The sequence below is a fragment of the Bos indicus x Bos taurus genome, chromosome 7 (assembly GCF_003369695.1).
Source record: "Bos indicus x Bos taurus breed Angus x Brahman F1 hybrid chromosome 7, Bos_hybrid_MaternalHap_v2.0, whole genome shotgun sequence".
Lineage (NCBI taxonomy): Eukaryota > Metazoa > Chordata > Mammalia > Artiodactyla > Bovidae > Bos > Bos indicus x Bos taurus.
Window position 1 is genome coordinate 70,703,563 of NC_040082.1, and position 10,265 is coordinate 70,713,827.

At 38.5% G+C, this 10,265-nt stretch overlaps 1 protein-coding gene across 1 annotated transcript; it reads left to right on the forward strand.

The window, feature by feature from the left end:
- The first annotated feature begins 8,403 nt into the window (after window positions 1-8,403).
- LOC113896321 (olfactory receptor 7A10-like) lies at window positions 8,404-9,273 on the forward strand. Its single transcript, XM_027548555.1, has one exon. It carries the CDS (start codon window positions 8,404-8,406, stop codon window positions 9,271-9,273), a length of 870 nt encoding a protein of 289 aa, XP_027404356.1.
- The last annotated feature ends 992 nt before the right edge of the window (window positions 9,274-10,265 follow it).

Below are 10,265 nucleotides of genomic sequence, written 5' to 3' on the forward strand. Positions count from 1 at the left end.
GGTTTTTCCTGTGGTCACGTATGGATGTGAGAGTTGGACTATAAAGAAAGCTGAGCGCTGAAGAATTGATGCTTTTGAACTGTGGTGTTGGGGAAGACTGTTGAGAGTCCCTTGGACTGCCAGGAGATACAACCAGTCCATCCTAAAGGAGATCAGTACTGGATGTTCATTGGAAGGACTGATGTTGAAGCTGAAACCCCAATACTTTGGCCACCTGATACGAAGAGCTGACTCATTTGAAAAGACCCTGATGCTGGGAAAGACTGAGGGCAGGAGGAGAAGGGGACGACAGAGGATGAGGTGGTTGGATGGCATCACCAACTCGATGGACATGGGTTTGGGTGGACTCTGGGAGTTGGTAATGGACAGGGAGGCCTGACATGCTGCGTTTCATGGGGTCACTAAGAGTCGGACACGACTGAGAGACTGAACGGAACTGAACTGAGTGCTGAATTTTACAGACAGCTTTTTCTACACCTATTGAGATTATCATATGGCTTTTTATCTTTCAATTTTTTCGTATGGTGTATCACATTGATTTGCATATATTGAAAAATCATTGAATCCTTGGGATAAATCAGACTTGATCATGGTGTATGATCTTAATGTCTTGTTGAATTCTATTTGCTAGAAATTTGTCGAGAATTTTTGCATCTATGTTCATCAGTGATATTGGCCCGTAATTTTCTTTTTCTGTGTTATCTTTGTCAGTTTTGGTATTACAGTGTGGTGGCCTCATATAATGAGTTTGGAAGTGTTCCTTTCTCTGCAATTTCTTAAAAGAGTTTTACAAGGACAGGCATTAGCTCTTCTCTAAATGTTTGATAGAATTCCTCTGTGAAGCCATCTGGCCCTGGGCTTTTGTTTTTTGGGGAGAGATTTTTTTCATCACAGTTTTTATTTCACTGCTTGCAATTGGCTTGTTCACAATTTCTATTTCTTCCTGGTTCAGTCTTGGAAGATTAAACTTTTCTAAAAATCTGTCCATTTCTTCCAGGTTGTTCAATTTATTGGCATATAGTTGTTCATAATAGTCTTTTATGATAGTCTTTTCTTTGTATTTCTGTGTTGTCTGTTGTAGCCTCAGCTTTTTTATTTCTAATTTTATTGATTTGATTCTTCTCTTTTTTTCTTGATGAGTCTGGCTAAAGTTTTGTCAAGTTTCTTTATCTTCTCAAAGAACCAGCTTTTAGTTTTATTCATTGTTACTATTGTTTCCTTCATTTCTTTTTCTTTTATTTCTCCTCTAATCTTTATGATTTCTTTACATCTGTTAACTTTGGGATTTTTTTGTTCCTCTTTTTCTAGCTGGTTTAGATGTAAAGTTAGGTTATCCATTCAATGTTTTTCTTGTTTCTTTTTTTTAATTTAAATTTATTTATTTTAATTGGAGGCTAATTACTTTACAATATTGTATTGGTTTTGCCATACATCAACATGAATCCACCACGGGTGTACACGTGTTCCCCATCCTGATCCCCCCTCCCACCTCCCTCCCCATACCATCCCTCTGGGTCATCCCAGTGCTCCAGTCCCAAGCATCCTGTGTCCTGCATCAAACCTGGACTGGCGATTAGTTTCTTATATGATATTATACATGTTTCAATGCCATTCTCCCAAATCATCCCACCCTCTCCCTCTCCCACAGAGTCCAAAAGACTGTTCTATACATCTGTGCCTATTTTGCTGTCTTGCATACAGGGTTATCGCTACCATCTTTCTAAATTCCATATATATGCATTTCTTGTTTCTTGAAACAGGATTGTATTGCTATAAACTTCCCTTTTAGAACTGACTTAGCTGCATCCCATAGGATTTGAGTTGTGTTTTCATTGTTATTTTGTTTCTAGGATTTTTTTCCCTTTTGATTTTTTAGTTACCTGTTCATTATTTAGAAACATATTGTTTAACCTCCATGTGTTTGTGTTTCTTACAGTTTTTTCCTCTATAATTGATACCTAGTCTTATAGTGTTGTGGTCAAAAAAGATGTTTGATACAATTTCAGTTTTCCTAAATTTACTGAGGTTTGATTTATGACCCAAGATGTGGTCTATCCTGGAGAATGTTCCATGTGCACTTGAAAAGAAAGTGTATTCTTCTGCATTTGGGTGATATGTCCAGACGATATCAATTAGATTCATCTGGTCTAATGTGCCATTTAAGGCTTGTGTTTCCTTATTTTCTGTTTTGATGATCTATTCATTGATGTAAGTGAGGTGTTAAAATCCACTACTATTATTGTGTTACTTTCAATTTCTCCTTTTATGTCTGTTAGTGTTAGTCTTATATATTGAGGTGCTCCTATGTTGGGTGCATAAATATTTATAATTGCTATGTCTTCCTCTTGGACTGATAGCTTGATCATTATGCAGTGTCCTTCCTTATCTCTTGTAATATTATTTACTTTAAGGTCTGTTTTGTCTGATATGAAGATTGCTATTCCAGCTTTCTTTTGATTTCCATTTGCATGGAATATCTTCTTTCATCCTCTCACATTCAGTCTGTATGTGTCTCTGGGTCTGAAGTGGGTCTGTTGTAGACAGTATATGTCATATGTTCTTGTGTTTGTATCCGTTCAGCCAGTCTTTGTCTTTTGGTTGGGACATTTAATTCATTTACATTTAAAGTAATGTTTTTATTGTCATTTTCTTAATTGTTTGGGGTTTATCTTTGTAGGTCTTTCCTTCTCTTGTGAATCCTGTCTATATAAGTCCCTTTTACATTTGTTGTAAAGCTGGTTTGGTGGTACTAAATTCTCTTAACTTTTTCTTGTCTGTAAAGTTTTTGATTTCTTCATCAATTATGAATGAGATCCTTGCCAGGTACAGTAATCTTGGTTGTAGATTTTTCCCTTTCTGTACTTTAAGTATATTTTTTCATTCTCTTTTGGCCAGCCAGCAGAATTTCTGCTGAAAGATAAGCCATTAATCATACAGGGTTTCCCTTGTATATTACTTGTTGCTTTTCCCTTGCTGCTTTTAATATTCTTTCTTTGTGTTTAGTCTTTGTTAGTTTGATTAGTATGTGTCTTGGCAATTTTCCTCCTTGGGTTTATCTTGTATGGGATTTTCTATGCTTCTTGGACTTGATTGACTATTTCCTTTCCCATATTTGGGATATTTTTGACTACAGTCACTTCAAAAATTTTCTCAGACCCTTTCTTTTTCTCTTCTTCTTCTGAACTCCTGTAATTCAAATGTTGGTGCATTTAATATTGTCCCAGAGGTCCCTGAGACTATCCACAGTTCTCTTCATTCATTTTCCTTTATTCTGCTCTTTGGCAGTTATTTCCACCATTCTATATCTTCCAGCTCACTTATCTGTTCTTCTGCCTCAGATATTCTGCTATTGATCTTTTCCAGAGTATTTTCAATTTCAGTAAATGTGTTTTCTGTCTGTTTATTACTTCTAGGTCTTTGTTAAATGTGTTAATTGATCCTCGCATTTTCTCCATTCTATTTTAAAGGTTTTGGATCATCCTTACTATCATTACTCTGAATTATTTTTCAGGTAGCTTCCCTATTTCCTCTTTGTTTATTTGGTCTTGTGGGTTTCTAGCTTTTTCCTTCATTTGCACTATATTTTTCTGCCCTTTTTTTTTTTTTTTTTCCTTTTCAAAAAAAAATTGTGTTTGAGGTCTCCTTATTTTGGGCTTCCCTGGTAGCTCAGACGGTAAAGCGTCTGCCTACAATGTGGGAGACCTGGATTCAATCCCTGGGTCAGGAAGATCCCCTGGAGAAAGAAATGACAACCCACTCCAGTATTCATGCCTTGAAAATCCCATGGACCAAGGAGCCTGGTGGGCTACAGTCCATCGGGTCGCAAAGAGTCGGACACAACTGAGCGACTTCACTTCACTTCACTTCACTTCTATCCCAGGCTTTAAGGCTGAACTCCTTCTTCCTTTTGATTTCTGCCCTTGGTGGATAAGGTTGGTCCCTTGGTTTGTGTAGGCTTTGTGTTGGGTGTGACTTGTGCTTGGGTTCTGGTGGGAGGAGGTGAGTTGTTGTTGTGCTTTGTTTTGTTTTCCCCGTCTGAGGGGCAGGGCTGTGTGGGGTGGTCGTCCTGTCTGCTGATGATTGGGTTTGTGTTTTTATTTTGTTTGTTGTTTGGGTGAGGCACCCTGCAGAGAGTCCTGGTGGCAGTTGGGTAATGCTGGTTCTTGTATACAGGTGGAGGCCTTTGTGGGAATTCTCACTAATTAATACTCCCTGGGATTAGGAGTTCTCTGGCAGTCTAGGGTCTTGGAGTCAGTCCTCTCACTCCAAAAACTCAGGGCCTGATTTCTGGCCATGGAATGGGGATTCAACAGGTGGGTTTTTATGGCATTAAAGGGAATTAAAACAAACACACCAAAACAAAAACAAGAAACAAAAGAACCCCCGGACAAATGGCAAATACTAACTCAGGCAAATAATAACAAAAATAATGGAATATACACACACATTTACACACATAAACAAAACCAGACAGTTCAAAAAATAATAAGTACAACAGATTGACTTGGCAAACAAAGGAAACCAAAATTGATATCAACCAGTTAAAAACAAAACTAACTAAAGGACAAACTGGAAAACAAAACCAAAGCAGGTGCCAACTGGGGAATAAAGCAATGAAAACAAAAACTAACCAACATCGTGTCAAAAAGAAAGAAAAGGAAAAAAAGAAAGACTAGAAAAGCAAAGTTAAATAGAGGTAGATAAAGAAAATGTATATATATTAAGGAATAACTACAGTGGGAAAAGAACAATAATAAAAGCACACAAAAGAATAAATATAGAATAATCATCATAAATTTTAAATATTTAAAAATTTAAAAATAAAAACCCCATAGAACTGCAAAAGGCCCAGATAGAGGCAGAAGTATACAAAAGAAATAAAAAGTGTGATTAAAAAAATTCTCAAAAGCTTAAATAGCTTTAATAGTACTAATAAAATAAACAACTACAGCAACAGAAAAAAATGAAAAAAAAAAAAAGAAAACACCAGTAGCAACTACAGAACAAGTCAAAATATAATAATAGATGTTTTTCTTGAATCTCAGTGTTCTTGCCTGGAGAATACCAGGAACGGGGGAGCCTGGTGGACTGCCGTCTATGGGGTTGCACAGAGTCAGACACAACTGAAGTGACTTAGCAGCAGCAGCAGTTGTCACCATCCTTTCCCTTGCTGAGAATCACAGTCCACCTCATCTCCCTCAATTGCCCTCCAATACTGGGCTGGTCTCTGGACCAGTGTGGGGGCAGCTCAGACTCTAATCTGGTTTTACGCCTGTGTGTTCTTGCCTACAATGTTCACAGCTGCCAGAGCTAGTGCATTTTCTTTTGTGGAAACTGTCATTGTCCTTTTATGTATTCCATAGACACAGTCTGCTTAGTTGATTGTGTCAATTGAATCTGCAGCTTATACAGCTGGTGGGAAGATTTTGGGTCATCTTGCTCAGCCACACTGCCCCTGGGTTTCAATTGCCATTTTATCTTCACCTCTGCATGTGAGTTTTCCACAGGGTTTGCTTCTGAGGCTGCCCTGCTGGACCTGGGTCTGCCCCTGCGAGGACCAGGCGTGGAGGTGGCACAGCTGCTGGGATTGCCGAAGCCCTGGCAGCACCAAGTACTCAGAGGAGCCAGCAGCTAGGGCAGCAGGAATTACAGTGCTCTTAGGGTTTTTCTAGCCTCTGGAATTTCTGTCCCAGTAGAGATCAAGCATAGAGGGATGGTTGTTTGTATCATGGACACCCTATCAATGCCAGGTGAGCAAAGGCACAGGTGGCTTTGTCAAGGCACATTGGCAAGGAGATATGGCACTATTAGGGTGTTGTTGTTGTTTTTTCCCCCTAGCCTTTGGCAGCTCTGCCCCAAGAGTGGAGGTGTTACAGCTGCTTGGATCACAGGGACCCTGGCAGCACTAAGTGTGCAGGGATACCAACTCCCTCAGCCACAGGAGCTATGGCCCTATCAGAGGATTTTTCTAGCCTCTGGCAGCTGGAAATCAGAGGGCCTCTTTGGCTGATCCTTCTCTGTTGCTCGGCCCATTCAGGGACTTAAAGCGTCCTTCTCTGGCTGGGGTCCTTCTCTGCTGTTTGGTGCATGAGGCACTTAAAATCCCCTCCTCCTGGGGCCTTGTCTTTTGCTCAGTGCATCAGGCTCATAACGGGCCAGCCTTTCTGGGGTCTTTCTCTATTGTTCAGCTGCTGGTCCTGGCCCTATGGGGAGAAAGAGGCTACAGTGATGGCTCCACCCCCTACACATGACTCAGCAGTATCACTTTGCCTTCATGGCTGCTGGATTTTCCTCCACAGGCACTTCCCACTGTGATCTCCTTCCTTACATCCCGCTGGGCCATCTATCCTGCAGTCAATAGCAGACCTCTCCCTGGGGTTGCTCTCGGATCTCTACACTCCAGCTCCAACAGCTGTGCTTTCTAAGGGACTTGCGTCTCTGTCTGAGGTAAATATGGCTGCAACAAGGATGGTCTGTGTGATTCTCATTCCATGCAGACTGTCACAGATCAGCTGTTTCACTCTCCAACAGCCTCAAGTGTTTCTCCTCCTTCCCAAACCATTGCCGCAATGTGGGGATCTGACCCCCTGGTTCAGTTCCCCCAGCCCCCAGGTGCAGATGCAGTTCTGCTCACTCTCCTCTTTTTCTCCCATTTACTTTGTCCTACCAAATTTTGGGTGGTACTATGTATTCTTTTCTGGTGGTCAGGTACTCATGCCCATTCTCAGCTGGTGTTCTGCAAGATCTTCTGTGTTTGCATTATAACATCCATATTGTTATATATGGTATTTATTCTTCATTAGTTTATTATGGATTTTCATGTTGACTACTTTTCAGATGTTAGACCATCCTTGCATCCCAGGAACAAATCCCACTTAATAATGGTGTGTGGTCCTTTTAAGGTATTTTTTTATTCAGTTGCTAGTATTTTGTTGAGACTTTTTGTTCTACATTTATCAGAAATAGTGGGCTATAATTTGCTTGTTTTCCTTGTTGTCATGGTCTGGTTTTGGTATCAGGATAAGGTTGGCCTCACAAAATTCATAAGGATGGTCTTCTCTCTTTTAATTTTTTGGAAGAATTTATTTCTGCTTTGATTTTTCTTATGTTCTTTCTTTTACTAACTTTTGGCTCTTTGCTCCTTTTCTATATTCTTTTAGATATAAAGTTAGATTGTTTGTTTAGATCTTTCTTGTTTCTTGTGGTAGATAAGGATTACTATACAATTCTCTCTTATTACTAAGTTTGTTTTATCACAATGGTGTAAGTATGTCATACATTCATTTTTATTTGTATACATAAATTTTATGACTCCTTTGATTTGTAATATTCCAATCGTTAAGTAGCACATTGTTTGACATGCATATATTTATGATTTGTCCAACTTTTTCTTATAGTTGTCTTATAGTTTCATACCATTGTGATCAGAAAATGCTTGATATAATGTTAATCTTCTAAATTTATTAAGACTTGTATTGTTTCCCAGTACATGGTCTACTCTTGAGAAAGGTCCATTTGCACTTAAGAAGAATGTGTCCTTCCGACCCAATGTTTCATATAAGGCTACTATTTCCTGTTGACTTTATGTTTCAATGATCTATTCGCTATGTAAGCAGGGTGTTAAAATCCACTACTCTTCTTGTGTTGCTGTCAGCTTTCTCCATTTAGATCTCAAAAACCGCCTTATACATGTCAGTTCTTCTGTTTTAGATGCATATATATTAATAACTATCATTAGCTTTATAACTTTGTCTTCATCATTTTTAGGTCTTCCTGAATTCTCAGTAATAAATAACACCCTCATCCACTGTTTTTATACCGGTTTTTCTATCTTCACATATGTCACTATGTCACATGACATTTTTTCACTGTCATTATATCATTTGGCTTTTGTTTCTCACAATCTTATGCCTAGAAAATGGCCAGTACTCACCATATGTTCCTCAAATGCATAAAATATTTCTCATTACAACTGTTTAATGCATGATTCCTTGGGAGAAAGTCTGAAAATTTTCTCCATATAACCATCTATATAGGACTACCTGAGGACTTTAGATAACTTTTCCTACTCAGTCTGTATATTTCCTACTCAGTCTGTACAGACTTTCCAACAAGTCTGTATATTTCCTCTCTCTCTAACAGAATTCCTAGTCAGAGATGTTGTAAAACATCTATTAAATGTTTTATATATATTTACTTTATATATATATGGTTTAAAATATACAATGTAGCATTTTAAATAATAATACTTATTTGTGCAAAATTATATATGTATTTTTTATTCTTAGTCATCAACACCAGCACATGGTACCAGGAAATGATACACAAAATTCAGGATTTCTTCTTCAGGGCTTATCAGTGGAACCAGAACTGCAACCATTCATATTTGGAATATTCCTCTCCATGTATCTGATCACTTTGTTTGGAAATCTGCTCATCATCCTGGCTGTCATTTCAGACTCCCGTCTTCACACTCCCATGTACTTCTTCATCTCCAACTTGTCCTTTGTTGACATCTGTTTCACTACCACGACAATCCTAAAGATGCTAATAAATATACAGATCCAGAGCAAAGTTATATCCTATGGAGGGTGCATCGCCCAGATGTATTTTTACATGCAGTTTGCAGCACTGGATGATTTTCTTTTGACTGTGATGGCCTATGACCGCTTCCTGGCCATCTGCCACCCCCTGCACTACACGGCCATCATGAACCCCCGACTCTGTGGACTGCTGGTGCTGCTGTGCTGGATCATTAGTGCCTTGTTTTCCTTGTTAGAAAGCTTACTGGTCTTACAGCTGTCCTTCTGTACAGACTTAGAAATCCCCCACTTTTTCTGTGAAATCAAACAGGTTGTACTACTTGCCTGTTGTGACACTTTTCCTAATGATGTTTTTATGTATTTTACATCAGTGTTGTTGGGTGGTGGCCCCCTGGCTGGTATTCTTTATTCTTACTCTAAGATACTATTCTCTATACATAGAATCTCATCACCTCAGGGGAAATATAAAGCATTTTCCACCTGTGTATCGCACCTCTCAGTTGTCTTCTTATATTATTGTTCAAGCCTAGGAGTGTACCTTAGTTCTACTGGTACCCACAGCTCACATTCAAGTGCAACAGCCTCAGTGATGTACACTGTGGTCACACCCATGCTGAACCCCTTCATCTACAGTCTAAGAAATAAAGACATAAAGAGCGCTCTGAAAAGATTCTTTCAGATGGCAGTCATAAAAAGGAAAATTGTTCTGGATCTGAAGAATCATCCTTGAAGAACGACTCAAAACCTTAAAACAAGGAATCCCTATTGTTTGATCAGATTCTGGGTGTTGAACTTGCTGTTTGTATTAGTTTCTTAAAATTTCCATTTCTTTGATTTGAACACTTTAGACAATTTGTATACTCGCTATTTTAAGTTTCCCCCTCTATCTGCTGATTTTTTTGTTCATTTTCTTTTGTCCATTTCCCTACTTTTCCATTTTTATTTGTGCATTTTCCTACTTTCACAAAGTTTTTCCCAGCCTTGGAGAAGAAAAACTTGGAAATTTTGATTAATTTTGTGGTACAACATGGGTTAATTAAAGATAATTTTTCTCAAATGACATTTATTATCCTGAATGATTTTAGAAGAACCATAAAAACTGGAAAATGAGTAATGAAATTTCAGTAACTACATACATATCAATAATTACTTTAAGTGCCAGTGGAATAAATGATTCAATAAAGAGACATAAGGTAGCTGAGTGGGGTTCCCAGGTGGTGCAGTAGTAAAGAAACTGCCTGCCAATACAGGAAATGTGGAAGATGCAAGGTCAATCCCTAGGTTGAGAAGATCACCTAGAAGGGGAAGTGGCAACCCACTCCAGTATTCTTGCCTGAAAAATTCCACTGTCAGAGGAGCCTGGCAGGCTACATATAGTCCATGGGGTCACAAAGAGTCAGATATGACTGAGCAACTTAGCACACATATCTATATACTGCATATAAGAGACTAATTTCAGACTAAATTTTCACAAATAATGAATGTAAGGGAATGGAAAGGTATTTTATGCATGTGAACTTTATAAGAAAGGGGGGTTGCAATATTCATACCAGAAAAAATAGACTTTAAAGAAAATTTGTCTTTATTGCATAAGACAAAGTGTATTACATAATGTGAAAGGAATCAACACAAGAAGAGTACATACCAAAAATATTTGCTAACATATATATACCTAGAGCTTCCCTTGTGGCTCAGCTGGTGAAGAATCTGCCTGCAATGCAT